We start from the raw sequence: 24,279 nt of genomic DNA on the forward strand, positions 1-24,279 counted from the left end.
AGTGTGAGGATGGTGCGGGACCAGGCAGCCTTTCGTTCTGTTATACATAGGGTCACTATGAGTTAGAACTGACTTGACAGCGCCTATCAACAACATGACAACGTTAGAGTGTCTTAGAATCGATTCTGTACGTATCATGTACTCTATTAAGTGCGGGAAATAAGTTTCACTTCTTAAGACATCATTAGTAGCTTGGTGCTGGGCCCTTGAAGTAAAGAATGATGTCCTTGATTAGCAAAGTGTATAATGGGTACAGAAAGGAAAATAGGGACAGATGATGTATCCCAGTCATTTGTCATCCCTGAGATAATTCTTATCTGCCTCACCCCATAAGAGATACACTAAAATGAATGCAGATTTTCTTACTGATTTTACATCCTGATAGAACATCAGGTGATAAGGCCTGTATCTTTATGGGACCTAAAGAAGCTTCATGGTGTGTGCACTACTGTCTGTTAGTGTTGAAGCCTCGCATAAGTATGTGCTAGCTATTTAGTGATACAAGAGAGCAGAGGTTTACATCTTAGTACAGGGTGATCAGGGCTGTGACATCTACTGACAGCTGGGAAGCTAGATAACCCCAGTAAGAAATAATAGCATAAAGAAAGGTGACCTTCAGGAAGTTAATTTGCCCAAAATGACACAACTAATGATGGCTAAGGCCTTGTTATGAATTGAATTGTGTCCCCCAAAAATGCCTGTCAACTTAGCTAGGCCATGAGTTCCAGTATTGTGTGATCATCTGCCATTTTATGAGATTTCCCTACGTGTTGTAAATCCTATCACTATTATTAAATGAGGTGGATTAGTGGCAGTTATATCGACGAGGTATACAAGACTAGATAGTGTCTTAAGCCAATCTCTTTGAGATATAAAAGAGAGAAGTGAAATACAGGGGGACCTCCTACCACCAAGAAAGCAGTGCTGCGAGCAGAGCGTGTCCCTTGGACCTGAGGTTCCTGTGCTGAGATGCTCCCCAACCAAGGGAAGACTGATGACAAGAACCTTCCTCCAGAGTCAAAAGAGAGAGAAAGCCTTCCACTGGAGCTGGTGCCCTGAATTCGAACTTTCAGCCTACTGGACTGTGAGAGAACAAATTTCTCTTTGTTAAAGCTATCACTTGTGGTATTTGATGACTAAGACAGGCTTGATCTCCCACTGAGCATACTGTATCACCTCCCTATCTTGATTTCTTAAGGAATCATTCTCTTGCCCGTTTCCTCCTACTGCCATACTCAAGGGCCTCTTTCTGAGGCTCAGTTCACACTTCTGTAAACTAGGGCAATAACACTATCAACCTTGTAGGTTTACCATAGGCTGAACTAAGATAAATATAAAGTGCTTAATACAATCCCAGGCACATAGCTTGTACTTGTTTGATGTTTTCTCATGGTATTGACTCACCTCCCCCCTTCTTCTTCATGCATAGGCTCAAGCTAAGCAGGAAAGCTGATGTTAGCCATGTGGGTGTGAACCAAACATGTCAGACCCTGGCAAAGAACTGTTCAATCAATTCAACATCATGGAAATTGAAGCCAATCATTTGGCAGTTGCAGAAGTGGTAACCTACCACCACATAAGGCACAAAGCTAATGTAAGTGTCTATAAGCCCAAATCAGAAATATTTTGCAGAATTTTTTGCTTCCTGCTTCCAATACCTGCTTCCTGGGGGCAGAGGAGTGGGTGATGGGTGACTGGACTGAATACCATTAATATACAGAGAATTTTTATCTACAAATATGGTTGCTTTTGCTCTTTTGTTGTCTAAGGAATAGAGTGAGGTTTAGGTCCCTGGGCTGGAGTTGAATAATGGGAAGCAGACGGTATGATTCAGTGGTTAGTAACACACACTAGCTGCCACAACACTTATGAACTCTGTGGCCTTGGACAAATTACTTACCTTTTCTAAGTCTTAGTGTCTTCATTTGTAATATAGGGAAAATAATTCATTAAAAGCATTTGTAAATGCTTAATGTTGTTGTTAGGTGCCAACAAGTTGGCTCTGACTCATGCCCAACCTTATATATATAGCAGAGCGGAATGTTGCCTGGTCTTGCGCCATCTTCATGATGATTAATATGTTTGAATCCATTGTTTCGACTTTTAAAGACTTAATAAATGCTGATTGTTGAGGTTGTTGATAAAGAATGAGAAAAAGAGGAAAGACTGAAAAGAGAGAGGGAAGACAAAAGAAGAAAGGAAATAAGAGGTGAAGCAAAGCACTGCTTGGCTTAGCTCTGCAAATTATTTTGGGCAGATTTCTAGGATCCTGGTTGTATAGATTCGGGTCTCAAAAGATGACTGCAATTCATAGGGTCACCGTTGTTGCAAAGCAGCATGAGGTCCTTCTCCAGAGACTGTTCCCTCCTGATAACATGTCCAAAGACTAGAGATGAAATCTCGCGATCCTTGCTTCTAAGAAGCATTCTGGCTGTGCTTCTTCCAAGACGAACTTGTTTGGTCTCCTGGCAGTCTATGGCATATTGAATATTCTTTGCCAACACCATAATGCAAAGGTTTCAATTCTTCTTCAGTCTCCCTTATTCAGCTTTCACATGCATATGAGGTGATTGAAATAGCATGGCCTGGGTCCGGCGCACCTGAGTCCTCAAAGTGACATCATTGCTTTTTAACTCTTTAAAGAGGTCTTTTGCAGCAGATTTACCTGATGCAATAAGTCATTTGATTTCTTGACTGCTATTTCCATTTTTTTTATTTCCATGGATGTTGATTGTGGATCCAAGTAAAATGAAATCCTTGACAACTTCAATCTTTTATGTGTTTTATCATGATGTTGTTTATTGGTCCAGTTGTGAAGATTTTTGTTTTCTTTATGTTGAGGTGTACTCCATACTGCAGGTTGCATGTAGAAGTTGATCTTCATCAGTAAGGGCTTCAAGTCCTCTTCACTTTCAGCAAGCAAGGTTGTGTCATCTCCATAACACAGGCTGTTAATGAATCTTCCTCAATCCCTGATGTCAAGTTCTTCTTCATATAGTCTAGCTTCTTGGATTATTTGCTCAGCATACAAATTGTATAAGTATGGTGAATGAATACAACCCTGATGCACATCTTTCCTGATATTAAACCATGCAGCATCACCTTGTTCTGTTCAAACAACCGACTCCTGGTCTATGTACAGGTTCCTCATGAGAACGATTATGTGTTCTGGCATTCCTATTCTTCACAAAGTTATCCACAATTTGTTTTATGATCCACATAGTCGAATGCCTTTGCATAGTCAATCAAATGTAGGTAAACATCCTTCTGGTATTCTCTGCTTTCAGCCAGGAACTTTCTGACATCAGCAATGATATCCCTCATTCCACGTCCTCTTCTGAATCCAACTTGAATTTCTGGCAATTTCCTGTCAATCTGCTGCTGCAACCACTTTTGAATGATCTTCAGCAAAATTTGACTCGTGTGTGATATGAATGATATTGTTTGATAATTTTCACATTCTGTTGGATCACCTTTCTTTGGAATGGGTACAAATATGGACTTCTTCCAGTCAGTTGGCCAGATAGCTGTCTTCCAAATTTCCTGGCATAAAGAAGTGAGTACCTCCAGTGCTGCATCCATTTGTTGAAATATCTTGATTGGTATTTCAATCAAGAGCCTCGTTTTTCACCAGCGGTTTCAGTGCAGCTTAGACTTCCTCCTCCTATACCGTTGGTTCTTGTTCATATGCTACCTCTTGAAATGATTGAAGGCTGACCATTTTTTTGTTTGTTTGTTGCAGTGACTCTGTGTATTCCTTCCATCTTCTGTTAATGCTTCTTGTGCCGTTCAATATTTTCCCCGTGGAATCCTTCAATGTTGCAACTCCAGGCTTGAGTTTTTTTCTTCAGCTCTTTCAGCTTGAGAAATGCTGAGCATGTTCTTCCCTTTGAATTAGTTATACCCAAAATGTATTTGCTGTTCTTCTGCTAAGATTAAATAAATGACTCTTTCGTTCTGCCATCTGCTTTAAGCAAATTTTAATAAAATCTATTATTTATAGGAAAATATATATTCTACCAAAGTACTTCAGAAAGTCTTGAATTAACAAATTGCTGTTTATATGGCCAATCAAATCCTATTTCTTGCTAGAAAAAGCACTGTAGCTGTTTAAAAAATAAGTAGAATACGTTTTCCTATGAACAAATATAAAACAAACAGCTCATCTAGTTCATTTCCTCTGAAGGAGCTGACATTCGTTAGACTTTCAGATCTTCTTAAGCTACAGCATAACTTCAGTTTCCCTTGTGATCAATATCCATTAACCTGAAAGGCAAGGAGCAGGCCAGGTCTGAAGCTAATTCTTGGACTAAATTTCAACAGATGGTGAACTTGGTCTTATCCTCAGATAAGGGCTTCAAACTCCTTTTGCTGGGATTTTACTAAGCATTACCATCAAGTGACAGATTTTATCAAGTCTTAAGTTCCTCTTTTCAAACTTCGATATTTTCATTTATTTCGATGCTCCTCACTCAAGTTTATCCAGTTCCTAATTTCTTCAAGCCACCACTCATCCGTAAATTTGTCATAATGTGGTGGCTTGCACTGTTATACTGCCAGAAGCTATACTACCAGTATTTCAAATACCAGCAGGGTCACCCATGGTGGGCAGGTTTCAGCACAGCTTCCAGACTAAGACAGACCAGGAAGAAAAGGCCTGGCAATCTACTTCAAAAATTAGTCAATGAAAACCCCATGAATTTTCACAAAAATATAATAAAATATTATACTTTTTTTAAAAAAAACCTTACGGATCACAACAGAATATTGTTTAATATAGTGTTGGGAGATGAGCCCTTTAGATTGTAAGGCAGTCAAAATACACAGTGGCTGCAACAACGGACTCGAACATACCAATGACCATGAAATGGTGTAGGACCAGGCAACATTTTGTTCTGTTGGACACAGGGTTGCCATGATTCTAAGCCAACTTGAAAACAACTAAAAACAGCAGCAAGTTTCTTCAAGATCCAGTATCTAAGTTCTCAGAAATCTCTTCTGCTCTGTTTTTTGACCTATAGCATCTCAAACTGTCTTCTCTGAGGCATTAGACACAGTGGATATGAGCTCTGAGCCAGAATGTGCTGAAAGCTTCCTGCATACAAGAGTGGAAGATAGCCTGTTCTTATTGTTTACTAGGGAGCCATTCTAAAGGGGAACAAATGATGCCCTCTTTAGAACATAACGCTTCTTCAGAATGGCCATTCCTGAACTCAAAACTAAGTCTGTTCAGTTCTTTCCTTTCATAGCACTGATCAGTTTGTAAATGGTTATTTGTGTGTGCCTATTCATGTCTGAAGGTCCCTAGCTGGCACAAAAGGTTTGTGCTTGACTGCTAACCTAAAGGTTGGTGACTCAAACTCACCCAGAGGTATCACGGAAGACAAGGCCTAGTGATCAGCTTCTATTAAGATCACAGCCAAGAAAACTCCATGGAGTAGTTCTACTCTGTAACACATGAGGTTGCCGTGACTCAGAAGAGATTTGACAGCAACTAGCAACAACTACGTTCATACATTAGGAATCCTGGGTGGGGCAAGTGATTAGCATGTTCAGCTGCTACCAACAGGTTGGAAGTTCAAGTTCATCCAGGGGCATTTCAGAAGAAAGTGCTGATGATCTACTTTAGAAAAATCAACTATCGAAAACCCCGTGGAGCACAATTCTACTCTGACACACGTGGGGCACCCATGAGTCAGCATGGACTCAATGGCAATTGATTTTTAATAGAAGGGTGGGCCTTGCCTCCCAACAATATCACACAAACAGGAAAGAGGTTCAAATACTGGGTATACTTTTAAAAAATGGCAACATCCGCCACATTCTTCAAACTTCAGTATGCTCATCTGTAAAATGGGCGTAATACTACCTTCCTCGCAGGTTTGTTGTGAGGATTAGATGACATACGCATAAAGCCTTACACAGAGTAAGCACTGGAAATTTTCAGCTATTCCAACTAATTCTTGTGACTTTGAGCAAGTAACAGCTTTTCTGTGCCCACGTTCTCAGCCACTGAAAAGACATGATGCCAGTCAAACTGCATTAATCAGCATGGGCTAACTGATGAAATGAGCAGCCCCCCCCACCCCAATCTCAGTAGATTATTTCTCATTTCCTTCATTGTCCAATGAGGGTTGCTGGGATGGAATGAGGTCCTCACACCACAAAGACATTCAGGGACCCAGTCACTTTCTACCTAGTGGCTCTACCATACAAGGTCTTGCATCTGGTTGATAGACCAAGGAAGATAAAGAGCGCAGGGTTCAGGGTCTTATAGGGATCAGGCCTGAGAGTGGCACACACCACTTTTACTTGTATTTCGCTGGCCATAATTCAGTCATGTGGGCTCTATCTAATTGTATGGGAGTCTGAGAAATAACATCTAGCTGTGTGTTCAGGAGGAAATGGAAACAGGGTGTGGTGAACCATGACAGTCTCCATCACACCTACCTAACATCCTCATGGCATTACTGAGAAGATCACATGTGAGTGCAAATGCGAAAATGCTGTGTGAAGTGATAAACTAACACAAACTACAGATGATGCTCGTGCTGATGATTAAACCAGGGAGTTTCTGTGTGTCTTCAGAAGCACTAGAACATACAGAAATTCTGGTGTGGAAAAAAAAAAAAAAAAACGAAATAAAGCTAGAAGTTCCTCCCTTCTGCAGAACAAACTCCTGAACGTAACTAATAACTCTCTCTCTGTCTCTACCTGTATCTCCAAAAATGGGCAACAGCAGATAAATGGCCCCCTTTCTTTGCCCATTGTCCAATCCACAATGGGGGTACAGTGGAAACACTTATTTGGGAGAAAATAAAAGAGCAGAAAGCCAGTACTTTGAGGTGAATAACTGTCAGAGCAAAAGGCAGCCTGAAGCAATCATCTGGTGGTAACCAGCCTCCACAGTAACAATTTAGCACCACGTGAAAACATTAGGGAGTTAATCACAGTACTGACATGTGTAACAACTCCAGGCACTAGACTGGGCATAAAAACCAGGTTTAGAAAATGAAAATAATTAGGAGACCACACATTTGAAAAAAGGACAGCAGTCATTAGGACCACAACCACATTCGTGAGCCTCTTCCCAGGCTCAAGTTTGGGCTAATGCCATGCTTGTAACCCACTGAACTGGTGAGCGTGTGGAGGGCACATGCGTCCAAGGGCACAGTGTGATTTGCACCAGATACCTTCTGTACTCTGTTTTGAGTACCCACATGGCCTGTCATGAAAGACAGACAGCAAACACAATTTGCATAGGCTTGGCTTTAGGATTGCTCTAAGACCCTACCAGCTTTGCCTTAGTAAGGAGTCCAGGCCAGATCTGACTTCTCCTGCTGCCTTTCTTGCCCCATCCCTGCTGGTTGAACCCAGATTGTCTGTCTTGCTTTCCTTTGATCCAAGGCAGACTCAACCTAGTCAACATGAATGTTCTTGGTAGCCCTCAAGTAGCCTTTGCTTTTAAATAAGTTCTTCCCTTAAGGTGTTTACTCCAAAGAGAAATCAAATCAACACCTGTAACAGAGCAATCGAACTTATCAGCCAGGTAGTTCTTAGGCCAGTTTGAACCTTCAGAGAGGATTTAATGTGAGCCCTAAAGAATTGAACCCAGGTCCAGAGGATGGAGGCAAAAACTGCAAGGGAGACTAGAAAACAATGTCTAGAATTACAAACCCATTCCATTGAAATATACAAACAATTACAAGAACTGTGCACGTAAACATGGCAATCTTCACTTTCTTTTGCAACGTAGATTCCTGGCAGGGTGTAAGGAAAATCGAACTCCACTGTCCCAGTTTTTCAAATTAAGGAAATAAAATAATCATTTGTTTCCCAAACCTTCAACTTCTGCTTCCGAAGGCTAAATTTAAGCTTTAAGAATCATGCACTAAAAGAGAGGAAGATGAACTTCATTACATTTTTTTTTAAAGTCTTGTGTTCTGGATTCTTATTCATTTTTCATCTCCCTAAATTTTTTAATTTACTGGAAACCCTGGTGACATAGTGATTAAGTGCTAGGGCTGCTAACCTAAAGGTTGGCAGTTTGAATCCACCAGGCACTCCTTGGAAACTCTATGGGGCAATTCTACTCTGTCGTATAGGGTCACTATGAGTCAGAATAGACTCAATGGCAACGGGTTTTTGTTTTTGTTTTTTTTAAGCTACTGTGGAAAGACAATTAAAAAAAAAAACAGAAAAACTACCACTTATCTGTCAGTCTGCTGTACTGTGGTGGTTTGCTTGTTGCTGTGATGCTGGGAGCTGTGCCACCAGTATTTCAAATACCAGCAGGGTCACCCATGATGGACAGGTTTCTGCAGAGCTTCCAGACTAAAACAGACTAGGAAGTAAGGCCTGGCAACCTACTTCTGAAAATTACCCAATGAAAATGTATGGATCACAACAGAATATTTTTGATATAGTGCTGAAAGATAAGCCCCCTATGTTGGAAGGCACTCGAAATACACAGTAGCCGTAACAATGGACTCAAGCATACCAATGACTGGCATGTTTGAGTGAAGATGGAGCAAGACTGGGACGTGTTTCCTTCCATTGGACATAATGTTGCCATGAATCTGAACCAACTAGACAGCAGCTGACAAGTGAGAAGAATAATGTAGTTGATGAAAAATAAAGCCCAGTGTATCAATGATATGTTGAAACCTTTAATTTTTACTGATTCCCTCAGCAGTGTGCTTTAGGTTTTTTCTTCATAGTAAAAAATTAACAAGTATTAATTCTAGTTCTTTTCCATTTTAGGAACTTCAAATAAAAAAAAATGGTTCTACAAGCAGGCTATCAGTATAAGTGGAACCTCCACCTCCCCTTCATACATTTACTGACAGTCCCCTGACATGAATGGCAGTGAAGCCAAGTGGTTAGTGTGGAATAGGAGAGAATGTGCTGCGTCGTTTTTCTATAGTTGATTTGCTGACAAAGTCCTACTCAAAAGAAACACAGACACCAGGAGTGATTATAGTGGTGATTAACAGAAGGCTGAGAAACATGACCATTTGCCATCAACTCTTTTTATATTAGTTAAAGAATGCATACTTTGTCTTCCGGATCCCTAACATTTGTGAGAAAATCGTATAAACAATAGAATGATACTATATAAATATTTTTTATATTAATATATATGGGTTTGGTTTTTGGTTTTGAATATATATTAATAAATATATATAATATATAGTATAATATATAACTAAATGTGGTTCTAGATACTTTATGTCCTGCAATTAGCTGACATCCAGAATGCCCTCTTTGTTTCTTTTATTACCCACTTGTTATTATGCCACCTAACTGGAGAATCAGACAAATTCTTAAGAGGTTTGTTCATTCGTGAAAGAGCATTTAAGGTATCACCTTATCAAAGGACCTAGTTATTTATTTGCCCTCTACGGAGATGCAAGATGTTAAAATGCATGCTGAAAGAAGTTTTTCTAGGAATGTAAACTGTGTGAAAGCCCACAGGATCTCACTTAATGGTTAAAAAAAAAAAAGTAAAGTGGTGTAATTACTCCATGAAGTCTTACAGTCATTTTTTAGTTTTCAGTTCTAATTTTAGGAAACAGAGTACTGTTCCACAAGAGACAATAAGTCAAACAAACTGAAATTCAAAGAAAATTGGTAGAGCGAGTAGGCTCTTCCAAGAATTAACCATGGAGGTAGGTAATGACTGGAGAATCCCTTTACTCCAACCCCCTTGTCACTTCCTATTAGCCCAAGGGATTCGTAAAGGTGTCTAACAAGAATACAACAAGGCCACAGCCCAAACCACGTGGCTCAGTCTACCCGTCCTTTCAGGGAAAAGTTCTCCAAAAGAGGAGAAAGGTCTCTGCGGTTAGAGGGACAAACAGGCAGCCCTCACCAACTCTGCCATGTCGCGAGGGCGGGCCATCTCTCTTCACAGCCGCCGGGCTCTGCCACGTGACCGGGCACTGCCAGCTAACTCCTTTTATGGTGAGAGGTTGGATTCTTCGTTGTTTCCCCACCCAAGTACCCACCCATCCATTCACCCCCCCTACATCCGCTGCGCGCACCCAAGTCTGACCCGGGGACACGCGCGCGCGCGCACGCCCATACACACACTTCACCACCCTCTTGCCAGGTGCTCCAAGCTAGCGTCTTAAAGCAGTTGCCCACCCTTCCCAAAACCCGAATGTTGCAACCCGCGGCCGAAGGTGCGAGAATTAGCAGATATGGGGACTGCTTTCAGGGCTAATCCGACCGATGGGCAGTAGAAAGAAGGCCAACAAGGTGTCGGGAGAGCACCAGGGCTTCCTGGGGCCCCGCCGGTGGCGGCCTCAGCGCACCACCAGCGGGAAACGCAGCTGCAGCAACCCCCGGACCCCTGCGGGACTACCCAGCCTTTAGCCTTGCCTTCCTCTGGCTGCCCCCCCTCCTCGCTTCCTGCCTGAGCGGCGGCCCCTGGCTACCGGCGGTCCAGGCGCGCCCCGCCCTTTCCAGTCCGGCCAATGGGCGCCCGGGCCGCACGCCGCCAGTCTCCGCCTCCGCCAGGGAAACTTGAAGCTGGAAAAAAGTTTGCACAGTGGCTGGAAGGGCGAGAGCGGAGCTCGCAGCCCCGCAGTCCGAGAGGAAGAAGATGATCGGCCGCAGGTTACAGCCCCAGGCTGAGCGGACCCCGAGCCTCCCCCAGGGCACCAGGAGCGACCGCAGCGGCAGCGGTCAACCCAGGTAGCCGTCAACCCAGGAAGCCGCCAACCCAGGTAGCCGTCCGTGCTGCCCGCAGCTGAAGAGGAGGGCGGCCGGGAGCGGGGACAGAGGCTCGGTGTCACCTGCGCGCGCGGCCCCACACCTGAGCGGACACCTGCGGGCTCCACAAAGCTGGGGCTTATCTTTGGAGGAAAATCAAACAAGAAATCCAAAACCGGCCTTCACTGAGGCATCCCACTACCCGCCTTGGTTCTCCAAATTTTTGCAAGCTGGCCATTCTGAACCCAGTTCCGGAAAATTAGCAGCCACTGAGACTTGATTCTGAGAAGGCAAAGGCTTGGCAAGCTCCGGACTCAGCGGGGAGAGGCTGAGGGGCTGGTTGGAGGCGTGTCCAGGACATCTGAGGGGTGACCCTGGGGACCCACAGGGCTGCCACCGACACCACAGGTGAGATGGGGCTGGGGGCGCCGGGCGGAGAACGCCCTCCGGGTTAGTCAGGGGGAGAAAGCGCGCTCTCCAACTTGTCTTCCGTAACTTGTTTTCAATGAGAATTTTATTAAGTTCTGTCAGGAATAGCAATAGCGAGCCACTTTTCCCGTGAGATGGGTCTTGTTCATCTTGGCAGTGGAGCGAATTGGGTTGGGGAGGAGGAGGGAATGGCAGCATCAGCTTATAAATATTAATGTCAGTTGAGTGGTGCTTTTTGCAGGACGTATCGGGAGCCTGGAGATTTTGGTAGCCGCAGTTGTTAAGTGACTACAATTTACAACGTAGACTCAGATTGTTTCCCGTGTCTCATCAGCGTATTTGCTTCTTGGGGCCGGCTCTAACGCCTTCCAAGTGGTCATTTCTGCTCACCGCGCCTTTGTCTCTCCTACCATTCTTAGACCCAGCCTCCCACCGCAGGGCTGCGCACCACCGGCCACCACCATGTCCACCTCCGTCGCCAATGCGTCTGCCTCCTTTATCCCCGACCGTCCGAGCAACCCAGTGACCATTCCGGCGGTGATGTTCATCTTCGGAGTGGTGGGCAACCTGGTAGCCATCGTGGTGCTGTGCAAGTCGCGCAAGGAGCAAAAGGAAACGACCTTCTACACGCTCGTATGCGGGCTGGCCGTCACCGACCTGCTGGGCACGTTGCTGGTGAGCCCAGTGACCATCGCCACGTACATGAAGGGCCAGTGGCCCGGGGGTGAGGCGCTGTGCGAGTACAGCACCTTCATCCTGCTCTTCTTCGGCCTCTCGGGCCTCAGCATCATCTGCGCCATGAGCATCGAGCGCTACCTGGCCATCAACCACGCCTACTTCTACAGCCACTATGTGGACAAGCGGCTGGCCGGCCTCACGCTCTTTGCCGTCTATGTGTCCAACGTGATCTTCTGCGCGCTGCCCAACATGGGCCTCGGCAGCTCGCGGCTGCAGTACCCAGACACCTGGTGCTTCATCGACTGGACCACCAACGTTACGGCGCACGCCGCCTTCTCTTACATGTACGCGGGCTTCAGCTCCTTCCTCATCCTGGTCACTGTGCTCTGCAACGTGCTTGTCTGTGGCGCGCTGCTCCGTATGCACCGCCAGTTCATGCGCCGCACCTCGCTGGGCACCGAGCAGCACCACGCGACGGCCGGCGCAGCCGTGGAGTCGGCAGCCTGCCGAGGTCACCCGGCCGCCTCCTCCCCAGCCCTGCAGCGCCTGAGCGACTTTCGCCGCCGCCGGAGCTTCCGCCGCATCGCGGGCGCTGAGATCCAGATGGTCATCTTACTCATTGCCACCTCCGTGGTCGTGCTCATCTGCTCCATCCCGCTCGTGGTGAGTGGCCCGATATGGGGCCTTATCCCACATCCACCTCTCTCCTGTTCGCTCCTTCCCCTCTGATCCCTTGGCAGTGAACTTGTCTCCTCCACCCAGCTTCTCAGAGCAGGCACGACCCCCATTACACGCTGCCCCTACCGAGACAGGTGCATTTGAAGCGGAAGGGGGTTTCCTTTCTCCCCGGGGGCAGCCCCAACCCCTTGCTGCCTGACATTGGCCTTGAGCCCTCCGGGAAACACCGCCTTCTGTCAGATGTGGAGGGGAAAGCACAGTAATGTGACTGTCCCTCTTCCACACTGTGAACAAACAACAGGCCTGAAGTGTCAGGGTGGGTGGCTGTCTCTGTCGTGTATACAGTTTCTTTGGAGAGTGGGTTTGGGGAGTTTGGATTTATGTAGGAAGTTAGAATTTTAGAGCTAGGAGAGATTTTAGATGGCTGGTAATCTAGGTATAGTGCCATTTTAGAGAAACTGACGTTTAGAAGTGGTTGTATTTATTACCAAATCAAAGCCCTATGCCTCGTGATGAATCTTGCGCCCATCGGACTCCAATACCTACACATGTAAGATTACATGATGACTCCCTCTTAGAACTTTTAATTTTGGCCTTCCTCCCGTTTGCATTTTGGCCCACTTCATTTTTTAGGACAACACCTTTCAAATTGCCTTTGGATTAATTTTTCAAATATTATTAGCAAAAAGCCTCAAAAGCTACCTGGTTGGCTACACTGTGTATGATTAAACTGGAATGTACCAGGAGCAGGTGAGCAGATGAACTTAATAATTTAGAGTTTCTCTTGAAAGCAGTTAGTATGGAGTTATTGGTCTTTCCAAACACTGAATTCCTGGAAATTCAGAGATGACTTTCTGAGTTGGTAGTTTTGTGCTAATTAGGAGCAAGAAAAAATAAATGAAATGAACTATTATTCCTTTCTTTTTCTTATTAACACTACCCAGCTATCTTTATTTTAAAAACACTACATCTATGAGAAAAGCTACTGAAAATGGAAGGAACTTAGAGGTGGCTGGGAGCCAGCATACAGTAGTTTCTTGCCAATTTGTATAAACAGAAGTAAATATAATTGGCCAGAAAAGCCTTTAAACTGTTCCAGGACTCAGTGTGATTTAGAGAGTTAACTCATACTTCAGCTGCATAAACGTATTTTACTGTCTCTCATGGCAACTCAGAGTAAAGTGAGATTTTGAAAGAAACAGCTCATGCTGAGTCCCTGGTTCTCTGGCCTCTGCCTTATATTTTATGGAACAGTAAATGACAAGGTGAGTGGTGGTTATTTACAGAACATCCACGTTAAGCAACTGAGGAATTAGAGTTAGAAGGTTAGCGACACGCACATACTTTTTAAATGTTGTGGTTGGAGGTAAGCATGGGGAGCTACTGATTATCGCAAAGTCACAGGTGACGTGTTTTCTTCCAGCTTTCTCAAGTGACAGAAACAGCTTCATTCATCTTAAGAGCTGCAGTGGTAGACCTGGCCCTAAGGTACATGGCTATTTATCACAAAGCCTTTGAAATTATTTGAGGAGCTGGAGACAAGAAATTATAGGAGCTATATGCGTCATTTGCAAATTAACCACATCTTAACTAAGAAAAAATGCCATCCACTCAATATATAGTGCAATACGTATAGTAGATGCTAGGTCATTTCATCCTGAAAACTGAAACCAGCTCAGCTAAGACATAATCGCGTTAGTAAAGCATTTTCATGCCTTTGTAAGAGATATGCAACCATACAGGTAGTAGTAGCTTCAGTTTTTAGCCTTTAGTCTTGGTTACCAATAATCTAATTTTAGAATCAATTTAGTTGTAAATTAGTCATTACACTCTGCACCCACCCATAACTCAGCATTACTGAATCACAGAAGAATTTTAGCCACAACTGTTGTCTTCCTTAGCTTATTTTATAGTTTTTTGTTGTTGTTGTTGTTATTTCATGTTTCTCTTAGTCATATTGTAAGGAGATTAAAGCTTATGAACTACCTAACATTGAAAGCAGTTGGACCTATTTTCACTTCCACCAAACTGGTTGCGGTCAAGTCAATTCCAACTCACAGCAACCCTACGGGGCAGATTAGAACTACCCCATAGAGTTTCCAAGGAGCGCCGGTGGATTCGAACTGCCAGCCTTTTGGTTAGCAGCTGTAGCCCTTAACTACTATGCCACCAGGGTTTCTTTTCACTTCCAGGGAAGATGTAAAGTGTCTAGTTTAACTTTATCAAATCATGAGTTGCTAATATCTGAGGAAACTCAAACCCTTCCAGTCATTTCAAATACTTCGGAAAGGCTGAGAAAGCAAATATAGTTTATTTGGAGTCTCGGAGAGCTTGACATAATATGTCAGGAAAGTGGAGCAGCCACTGAAAAGCAGCAAAATTTTGGTATAGAGCTTTGCGCACCAGGAAAAAAAAAAAAAAAAGACTACAGTGAATCTTGGAGGATGACTGGGTTTAGTATAAAAAGTAAACTTTAATTTTTTATCCAGAATACGTATGTCTCATAAATAGAGCTAAGGGAATGGAAATTTGAGAAAGGTTGGGAAATTACTTGTGGCTATAAGGAACTGTGCTAAACCTGTAAAATTCTCTGAAGAGAGTCATAATCAATAAACAGACAGTACAAGTATAATAAGAAGCATTGTATTGGCAAGATTTAGTGGGGAGGTGGTTATTGCATTTAGGCCATTCTTCTATTTATATTCAGTCTTGGGTGTTTTTAAAATACAGGAGAAGCTGAAGAAATGGAAAAGTCTACACTTCAGACAGATAAAAAGGATTGTATGCTTTAGAAAGATGCAAGCAAGACAGCTTCACAAGCTCATAGTGTTTAATACTGTAGCTAGATCCACTTCTGGTGCCTAATTTTGCAGTTATGAATGTTAAGATAATGACTCTAATCAAATCTGTTGCCTCAGGGCTAAACAGTTACACTGTAGGACTTGGAAAGGCATTTTCCCCCATGCACAGGCAAGCCAAGGCTGTATTTGTTGCTTGTTTCTTTTCTTTCTACTTACTCTAAAGTAGGAAGTATTTATCTCTATAAGGGGCAGAATGGCCAGTTTGATTAATTTTGGGCCTTGTTTGGGTAAAACGTATGTCCTTAGGAAGATAGCTTCCTGTGTTTATTTGATTGCTTGTTATAAACTAGCTGTCTCTATAGAGCCTTCATCAGCATCAGGTCAGCAAAGGTTTACAAAGGCAGATGAAAACTTTGTAAATAGGTACTCTTTTGTTTACTGTAGACAAACTGGAAGCAGTCATAAAACACAACTGAGAGGATTTCAGATCAGTAAAAATCACGTTTATAGGTACAAGATGAATGCCATAACCTTGAGTACTATCATAGCACAACGAGAAGTATTTGATTATTTTTTAATAGAATTGGCTAAATTAAAAAAAATAGCAATTCGTAGAAGCGATGTTTTGTCATAGCTCGAAATTGCAGACCTGATAGTACATACTCTGAAGACTACAGAGTGACACGTAAAAGTAAGGCATTTCCACATCAGGCATCCCATTTGATTCTAGAAAAAGCCCTAGGGAGAAAGCAGGGCAGGTCGGTGTTTTCCCCGTCTCTGCACACCTCAGTTTCCTCAGCTGCGGATGAAGAATTTGATTCATTCTGCAACTTACTGGGTGACTGTGAGTGACTCATAGTCTAAGGCTCTTTTCACCATGCTTTGCTGGCCTGTCAAGCCTTGGGTTTAGTGAACATCTACTAAAAAGATTTATTTCCCCAGAGCTGAAGTGATCCTTGTAGTCACCTATTAGAACGCTGAAAGTTAGAGTTTAAAAAAAGAAATACTTTAGAAATAAATTTTGATGTAGATACTCTCCCTACATTCAATAACTTGGCTGTAGTAAATGGTCGGTTAGTGAACTGGAAGGAACAAGAACCAAGCTCTTTTACATTCTCACCTAGTCAAGTTCTCTTTCTACTAACCTTTTACCTAAAGCTTGTGTGTGTGTGTGTGTGTGTGTGTGTGTGTGTGTGTGTGTGTGTGTGTGTGTGTGTGTGACTACAAAGAAGTGTTAAGAACTTCCAGTAACAGCTGTGTCAATTTTGGACTCTTCACAAAGCACTACATAACTCAGCACACACAGATAATACCTTTTACGTGCTTGAAACAGAACAAGTAGCACACCCGCCCAAATCCAGTTACAGGATCTTGTCATTTATTGGAAAGCACTATGACTTTGAGAGTTAATTACTAAATGTGTCAAATCAAGATCTCAACATTCTTCTTCAGTTAGACTTTCCCTGCCAACAGGTTTTTCTGAAGCAGGAAGTACGTGTTTTTGATACCGTGTCATTAGCCATACCCTAAAGTTACCTCTATGCTGTGGTTTTCAAATTACTGATGTATTGCATGGAGGCCAAGTTTCCACATACGATGGGTTACAGAAATAGAAACGACAGGCAACATATACATTATGTGCTGAACACTGCACTAAGCACTTTCACAATTTGTACATGAATTTTAAGAAGCAGAGTCAGAATTTGAACGGAGGTCTATTTGATTCCAGGGTTTGGAATTTTACCCCCTACAAGATATACCAGTTGCCATCAAGTTGACGCCAGCTCACGGTGACCCTGTGTTCGTCAGAGTAGAACTGTGCTTCAGAGGGTTTTCAATGGCTGATTGCCAGGCTTTTCTTCCAAGGTGCTTCTGGGTGGACGTGAACCTCTATCCTTTCGGTTAGCAGCTGAGCACATTAACCATTTGTACCACCCAGGGATAACATACAGCCTCCCTTAAAGCTTTTCTCTCACCACACCTTGTTTTGAATTCATCATATTTCCTCTATGTTCCAATGCTCTGCCTTTTATGTTCCTGAAGTCTAATCTCTAATCATTCTTAGGAAGTTTGTAATACTATAATGTACACCATTATTAGTGATAAGCCATATGTACAAATCTGCAGCTACTAAGAAATAGACTATAACTCTTTAAATTGGCAGAGTATGTATGTTTTACATGGGATCGCTATGAGTTGGAACCGATTCGATGGCACCTAACAACATATGTTTTATGTTGTTTGTGTTCAGTGAATGCTTTTGAGGTATTTTCCCCCTGACTCAGAGGTTCTATTTTATTAGCAGTACACTCTTCGCACACTGAACACTGCCTGAATATGTTTATTCTGTGTAGGACATAGGGCCTGTCAGACAGGAATTCCCAAAAATCGCTTTCACCTACCCACGTGACATGGAAATGCTGCTTTGGATATTCCCATCTTAATCTGGTTCTCCCCTTTGGGGAGACCAGCAAGTAGCCTTCGAAGTGCAGCAGAGGTTGCTATATTTTTGTCAAACATTATGAAATACATGGAGTTTTGGTTCATGTTTTGCCCTTTCTTTCTCTACTTGAACTAAATCTCCATAGAGAATACGTTAGAAAGAAAAACTCATTGGCATCGGCATTGATTATTTTCAAATAATTTTACCAACCTTTGAGAATACATTTACCTAAATTTTGAATTTTGTTTAAAAGACTCATCCTTTTATTACCCCTTGAGCTCCCCTTTACTGAAACAGCATCCAGTGACCAGGTTCAGTGACTTCCACTAACTGTAAGCTTCCTCCCCCCATACCAAAAAAAAATCCAAACCTGTTTTGCTGTCGAGTCGATTCCAACTCATAGTGACCCTAGAGGACAGAGTAGAACTGCCCCATAGGGTTTCCAAGGAGTGACTGGTGGATTTGAACTGCCGACCTTTCGGTTAGCAGCCAGATGCTTAACCACTTCGCCACCAGGGCCCCAGGGGACTCTCAAATAGAGCATACTTTAATACAGCTTCCTTTCAAGCTCTTCTACAGTAATCAAAGAGACGTCCTGCTGTGAGTGAAGGGAAGCAGGGAGATGATTCTTTCCTTGACTCTCATCACCTTTGTTATAAAAACCTCATTAATAGTTTTTGCTTTTTTTTTTAACAAACATGCTGACTTTCCTAAAAGGTCACAGAAATTTAAAAATACCATGCTAACTCCTAATACATTCCTTAATAGCTACAAATTTCATTCTTTTTATATCTATTTTAACTGTTCAAAAAATTTCCCTCCTTTCAGTAATAACCGTGTTTTCTTCGAGGCTGTGGTGGAAGAAAGAGCAAGCAACAAAACAATTCAATGTAAAATCTCAGAAATGGGAAGTTCAGACTTAAGCAAAATTTTGCGCTCTAAGAGTGTCTTGGAGATGGCTGTGAGAAAGGCTGCTTAGGGAGGGCCTGTGGTACCAAAAACTTCCAAGTGGAGCAACACTGCCACCTAGAGGCATGAAGTCTCAAGTCTGACCCTGCCATACCCAAAAAAACCATGAGGCAGTTCGACTCAGTGGCAATGGGTATATATAATATGTAATACCCTATCAGAACTGAGACAGGTGCAAAACAGGAATATTTACACTAAGTGGAATAAATAAAGACAGTAAATAGCCTCACTCAAAGTCTGTTCAGTTGTTCTGTTGCCAAAACAAGTTTTGATTGGGTTTTGCAAATAAATGAGTTCCCAAAACAAAGCAAAATGAATAAACAGCAACAACAAAAATTTGTTGATAAAGGATTATGGACCCATAGCTGATTAAGGTCTCAATTCCAGTTAAAGAAGAAATAGAAATACATTTATACCTCATTGATCCAGTATCATCCAGAAGTAATTTTCAATAAGTTGAATTTTCCATATTCATTAAATTTATTTCTTTAAATGTTTTAACCTTTCTTTTATCCAAACTGTAAATCTTTCTAAAATATCTTCTTACACATCCTTGGCTTTTCAAAGAGAGAACAAAAAAATAAAATTGAACCTTTTCTTGGTGATTCATACACCATGAATATTATCATACTGTATGGTACGGTAGTGATGCCCTCAAGTCTTGCTAAAGTTAGGAATATTTGCCCTGAGTTAATTTTGTGAGTTCTTCTTTCTCCATTTTATGGTGCTTACGTATCCTCCTTAGCTGTGAGACTCATCTTTTACTTCTTCTTACCTATCATAATAAAGGCACAGACAGATGGCAAGTATCTTAAAACCAGTATCTTCTCTATGAATCACAGATGAGTTTTCATGTAAATGATCCCATTGGAATTAGAAGACCTAGGCAAAATAATAATAATACTTTTAAGAGTAAATTTGAGAGTATACATTTAACAAGTGCTTCCTCCTCTGATGGAACCCTGGTGGTGCAATGGTTAAGCGTTTGACTGCTAACCAGTTTGAATCCACCAGCCGCTCCTTGGAAATCCTATGGGGCAATTCTACTCTGTCTATAGGGTCGCTATGAGTCGGAATTGACTCAATGGCAAGGAGTTTTTTGGGGTTTTTTCCCTCTACTAAGAATCAAATGATAGTCTTCCTTTGATTTACACAAATTCATTTGACGTTGCCAGATGTTCGCCTATTTCATTCTTCCATAATTTTGCACACGGAGTTACCACTATCAGAAATGTTATGTCCTTCCAATTTTAGCAGACTTCCAGTCATCCATCAAAGCTCAGGGCAAGCTTCTTCCCCTCCAGGAAATGTCTTCTGATGTCCTCCACTCCACATCTGAATTAGCTGCGCCCCCCTGTATATACCACTCCATTTCATTTAATTACCCTGCAGTAACAGTTGATCTACTTTCCTGTCTTCCAGGCCATATGTTACACTCTGTCTGCGAGGGCTTTAGGATATCTAATGTAACTTTTTGTCCCCGGAATCTATTACAATGGCTATCCCACCTTAAAGTGCTTACTAACTGCTAAGTCATTAAATGCATGAAAGAATGTGAGCAAATAAACTAAGAGCATTTTTTTTTAACGGCCAAAAATAAGACTCCAAAATAGCAAAGAGGTCACTAGGGTCTTCTAACGTTTATTTCATTTATGCCATACCTGCCATACTTGCTTTTGCCATAGCTGGCTCCTGCCCTAAACAGCTCACAAATTTCGCTGAGTTGTCATTTCTACGGGTCTGTCTTAGTACTTGGCTACTTACTGGCTCAAGTGAGCACAGACGAGAGATTGATTCTAGTTGGAGTTTCAGGATGGGTTCACTGAGAGGCATTTGAGCCCCGTTCTAAGAGACAAGCAAAACTATGGTTGGCAAGCAGCAAGCAGCCATTGAAGGTATAGTAGCTAAGTAGCATAATCAGACTATTTTAGAAATAATTTTCTGGAGGATGGCTTGGAGAGGAGAGGAATTGGAGATGGGAGGGCTAGTTTGGTGGCTGATGCAATAATCCAGGTGAGAAACACAGTCAAAAGAAATGGATTGGAAAAGGCATTTGGTTGGAGGAAGAATTGATAAAATCAAATGATTATTATAACTGGGGAACAAACACTTGCATTTTAGAGAAAATAAAAACCATTCTCTGGTTATTTTGGATGATTAGATCTTTAGATGTTGGTTTAAAAGTTTCCAGTATATTCTTTCTATATCCTTTTTTTTTTTTTTTAAAGGGGGATCACTAGGCTTTTCTGTATTGATTAGTTGGTTATTTGACTTATAAAATGAGTTTCATTTAAAATATATACAATGGCAGCTGGAATAAGGGAAAGCAATGGCTGTGTGAAATATATATATACATATTTCGTTAAAATTATAAGAATTGTAAAGCTCTCACAGAAATGGAAGCCTTTATGCATACATTACCTATGCACACATAGATTGCATTTTTGTGATACCATCTTTGATCTATGGAAGATATACATGAGAGTTACTGAAACATTTCAAGTTGTGCTGTGTGTCATCAAGTCGATTCCGACAGAGTAGAACTCCCCCACCCATAGGGTTTCCTAGGCTGTAATCTTTATGGGAGCAGATCGCCAGGTCTTCTCTCCCTTGGAGCCAGTGGTGGGTTCCAAGGCTGATTTTTCAGTTAGCAGCTGAGCACTTAACTATTGTGTCACCAGGGCTCCTTAAAGTTGTGCTAACTCAACACATAAATCTAGTTGCAAAATCACTGGTTTTTCTGAGGTTTATTGTGTAGGCTGCTCTTTTCTTGGCACTTAGTACCAGAAAAGAGGATAGCTACCTAATATTGCTAAGTTAGACATCCCGTTTAAACGTGTTCCTAGTTGGTTAAAGATAAAATCTTAAATGTGCAATCTCATTCGCGCAGGTACGGGTGTTCGTCAACCAGTTGTATCAGCCGAATTTGGAGGAAGAAGTCAGCAAAAACCCAGATTTGCAGGCCATCCGAATTGCTGCGGTGAACCCCATCCTGGACCCCTGGATATACATCCTCCTGCGGAAGACGGTGCTGAGTAAAGTGGTAGAGAAGATCAAATGCCTCTTTTGCCGCATCGGTGGGGCCCGTAGAGACCGCTCGGGCCAACACTGCTCAGACAGTAGGCGGACATCATCTGCCATGTCCAGCCACTCTCGCTCCTTCCTCTCCCGGGAGCTGAAGGAGATCAGCAGCACATCTCAGACCCTCCTTTACCTCTCAGAACTAAGCGAAAATGGTCTTGGAGGCAGGAATTTGCTTCCAGGTGTGCCTGGCATGGGCACGGCCCAAACAGACACCACCTCACTAAGGACTTTGCGAATATCAGAGACCTCAGACTCCTCCCAGGGGCAGGACTCAGAGAGTGTCTTACTGGTGGATGAGGTTGGTGGGAGCAGCAGGGCTGGGTCTGCCCCCAAGGGGAACTCCCTGCAAGTCACATTTCCCAGTGAAACACTGAGCTTATCAGAAAAGTGTATATAGTAGGTAAGGAAGAAAATACAGCACTGTTTCTGGAACCATATAAAATCCCGTGCAATAGACATGTACATGAAGTGTAGCATTTATCTGTGCTCAAAGGGCTAGTTTCATCCTACGAGTCATATAAGACAACATCTTGGCTTTTGAGCACTTTTCAGACAAACAAGTTGATTCCCATGTGTCCCAAGGACTGAAGCATATTGGCTGCCACATCTCTGTGACACAGGATCGCTGTCACAAGTCACCAACTGGGAAGATCTACCCTCAGTTTTTCTACTGGATAGGAGGATGGCAGAAATTTTGCTGTTTTCATAACATCAGGAGCTTTATATCTGGCACACAACAGCGGGCCAGGTATTAGAAGGGCTCTATTCCAATAAACTATGAGGACTACCTTATGGATGATTTAAATATCACTAAAGCATGAAAATGTGAATTTTTATTGTTGTAAATATGATTTAAGGTATTTAAAGTATTTTCTTCTCTATGAGAAGGTTTATTTTTAATACAAGGTATAATAAAATATGGTAACCCCTCTCCTCCCAGTATAACCAGCTCAAGTTGCAGATGTTAGATATTTTTTTTCATAAGCAAGTTCAGGCCAAGGTGTTGAGAACTCAGTGAGATTGATATCTATAAAATAGATATGAGTTTTTTAAGAGTTTAGAACTATCAAAGGAATAAAGACAAATATTATTTAAGACATGAAAAATACAGTCCAAATTTTTGAAGTTTTTTCCAAGCTATGTATTATACACATTGAGACATTTTTAGTGAGGCTACCTTGATTTACCCAGAAAACTCTGATTTCGGGCGAACCTAATATTCTGGTCAATCTTTTCTAGCTTTGTCCCACTACCTGGTACTTTTAAAAATGTAACATAAATCAAAAAAGACTTTAATAAATAACCCATAATTGAAGTGTATAATATAAAAAGTCTAAGCAGCTTGTTTTCCCCAAAAAAGTGTGCATGGTTTTATTTTCCTAAGGAATGACCTAGAAATATACTTTAAAATTTAAGTGCAAGGCAAGCTCTGCCATTATGAACTTTATTTTGAAATGTGGAAGGACTGGTTAAAGTAGCCTTCCACATATGTCATAAGAGTTCATCAACACGAAGGGTGCATTTAACTTGGGCACTTAAAGAGTCACCTTGTAACCGTTTTGTGTGCTACCCCATCATGCTGTGCACATATTTGAAAGACCTTTGTCAAAAAATATTAAGCATGTTTTGTTGCTTAAAGTGTTTTTGTGAATTGCTTGGTTGGTTGTAATTAAATTCTGAGCCTGATATTGACATGGTTTTAAGCAGCAGTTGTTCCAACTGAAATTATTTTGGAGATTACAATAAATAAATACACTCAATCCGAGTTCTGTATCTTCAGTATTGGAAAACTTGTGCCATTTTTGTTTCCTTCAGGTCATCTTCTTTATCCTTTTAAATTGGATTTTTTTTTAACTGTTTTATTTTAAAATAATTTCAAATTTAAAGAAAAGTTACAAGAATAGTACAAAGCCCTGGATTCACTTAGTAGAGAATGGGTTTAGAAATCAAGCTTTGTGTGCTAGGGATGTTCATTATTTTTTAACTGTTCACGCAGATACTGCAGTTGGTACCATTTTATCATTTGTCTTAACATTTTCTCTTTCTTCTTAGGCACTGGTTAGCATGGTCAAATAGAACATTTTAGAAGTTTGGGCCAGATGCTCCTTTTCTGCCATCTCTCCCTCAACTGACAACCACTGTCCCATTAGGTCTGCAGTCCATGATAATCAATGCCTACTGGCATTACAAAGGGAAAGAGACAGACATTTGTAACTCCTGGTGGAAGTACTCAAGGACACCCATGACTTACTCTTGCCAAAAAATTGAATGAATTTGATCAAACTCCTAGATCAAAGTACCAATTTACAAGAAATATAGGGACATCAGGGGGATATAATAAGCAAAATAGAAAATGTGGGAAGTTCTAAAAGAACAAATGACCCCAAAACGAAACCCATTGTCATTGAGTGGATTCCAACTCATAGTAACCCTCTACCACAGAATAGAACTGCCCAATAAGGTTTCCAAGACTGTAAT

General features: G+C 42.0%; 1 protein-coding gene across 1 annotated transcript; it reads left to right on the forward strand.

Annotated features, from left to right (window-relative positions):
• The first annotated feature begins 10,143 nt into the window (after positions 1-10,143).
• On the forward strand, positions 10,144-23,566 carry PTGER4 (prostaglandin E receptor 4). Its single transcript, XM_049862810.1, has 3 exons — positions 10,144-11,127; positions 11,568-12,489; positions 21,608-23,566. Exons 2-3 carry the CDS (start codon positions 11,611-11,613, stop codon positions 22,196-22,198), a joined length of 1,470 nt encoding a protein of 489 aa, XP_049718767.1. The 5' UTR covers positions 10,144-11,127; positions 11,568-11,610; the 3' UTR covers positions 22,199-23,566.
• The last annotated feature ends 713 nt before the right edge of the window (positions 23,567-24,279 follow it).

This window comes from Elephas maximus, chromosome 2 (assembly GCF_024166365.1).
Source record: "Elephas maximus indicus isolate mEleMax1 chromosome 2, mEleMax1 primary haplotype, whole genome shotgun sequence".
NCBI classification, from domain to species: Eukaryota; Metazoa; Chordata; class Mammalia; order Proboscidea; family Elephantidae; genus Elephas; species Elephas maximus.

Coding starts and splice junctions, on each gene's coding strand:
- PTGER4 (XM_049862810.1), top strand. CDS start 11,611: ATGTCCACCTCCGTCGCCAATGCGTCTGCCTCCTTTATCCCCGACCGT. Junction 12,490..21,607: donor TCTGCTCCATCCCGCTCGTG/GTGAGTGGCCCG, acceptor TCATTCGCGCAG/GTACGGGTGTTCGTCAACCA.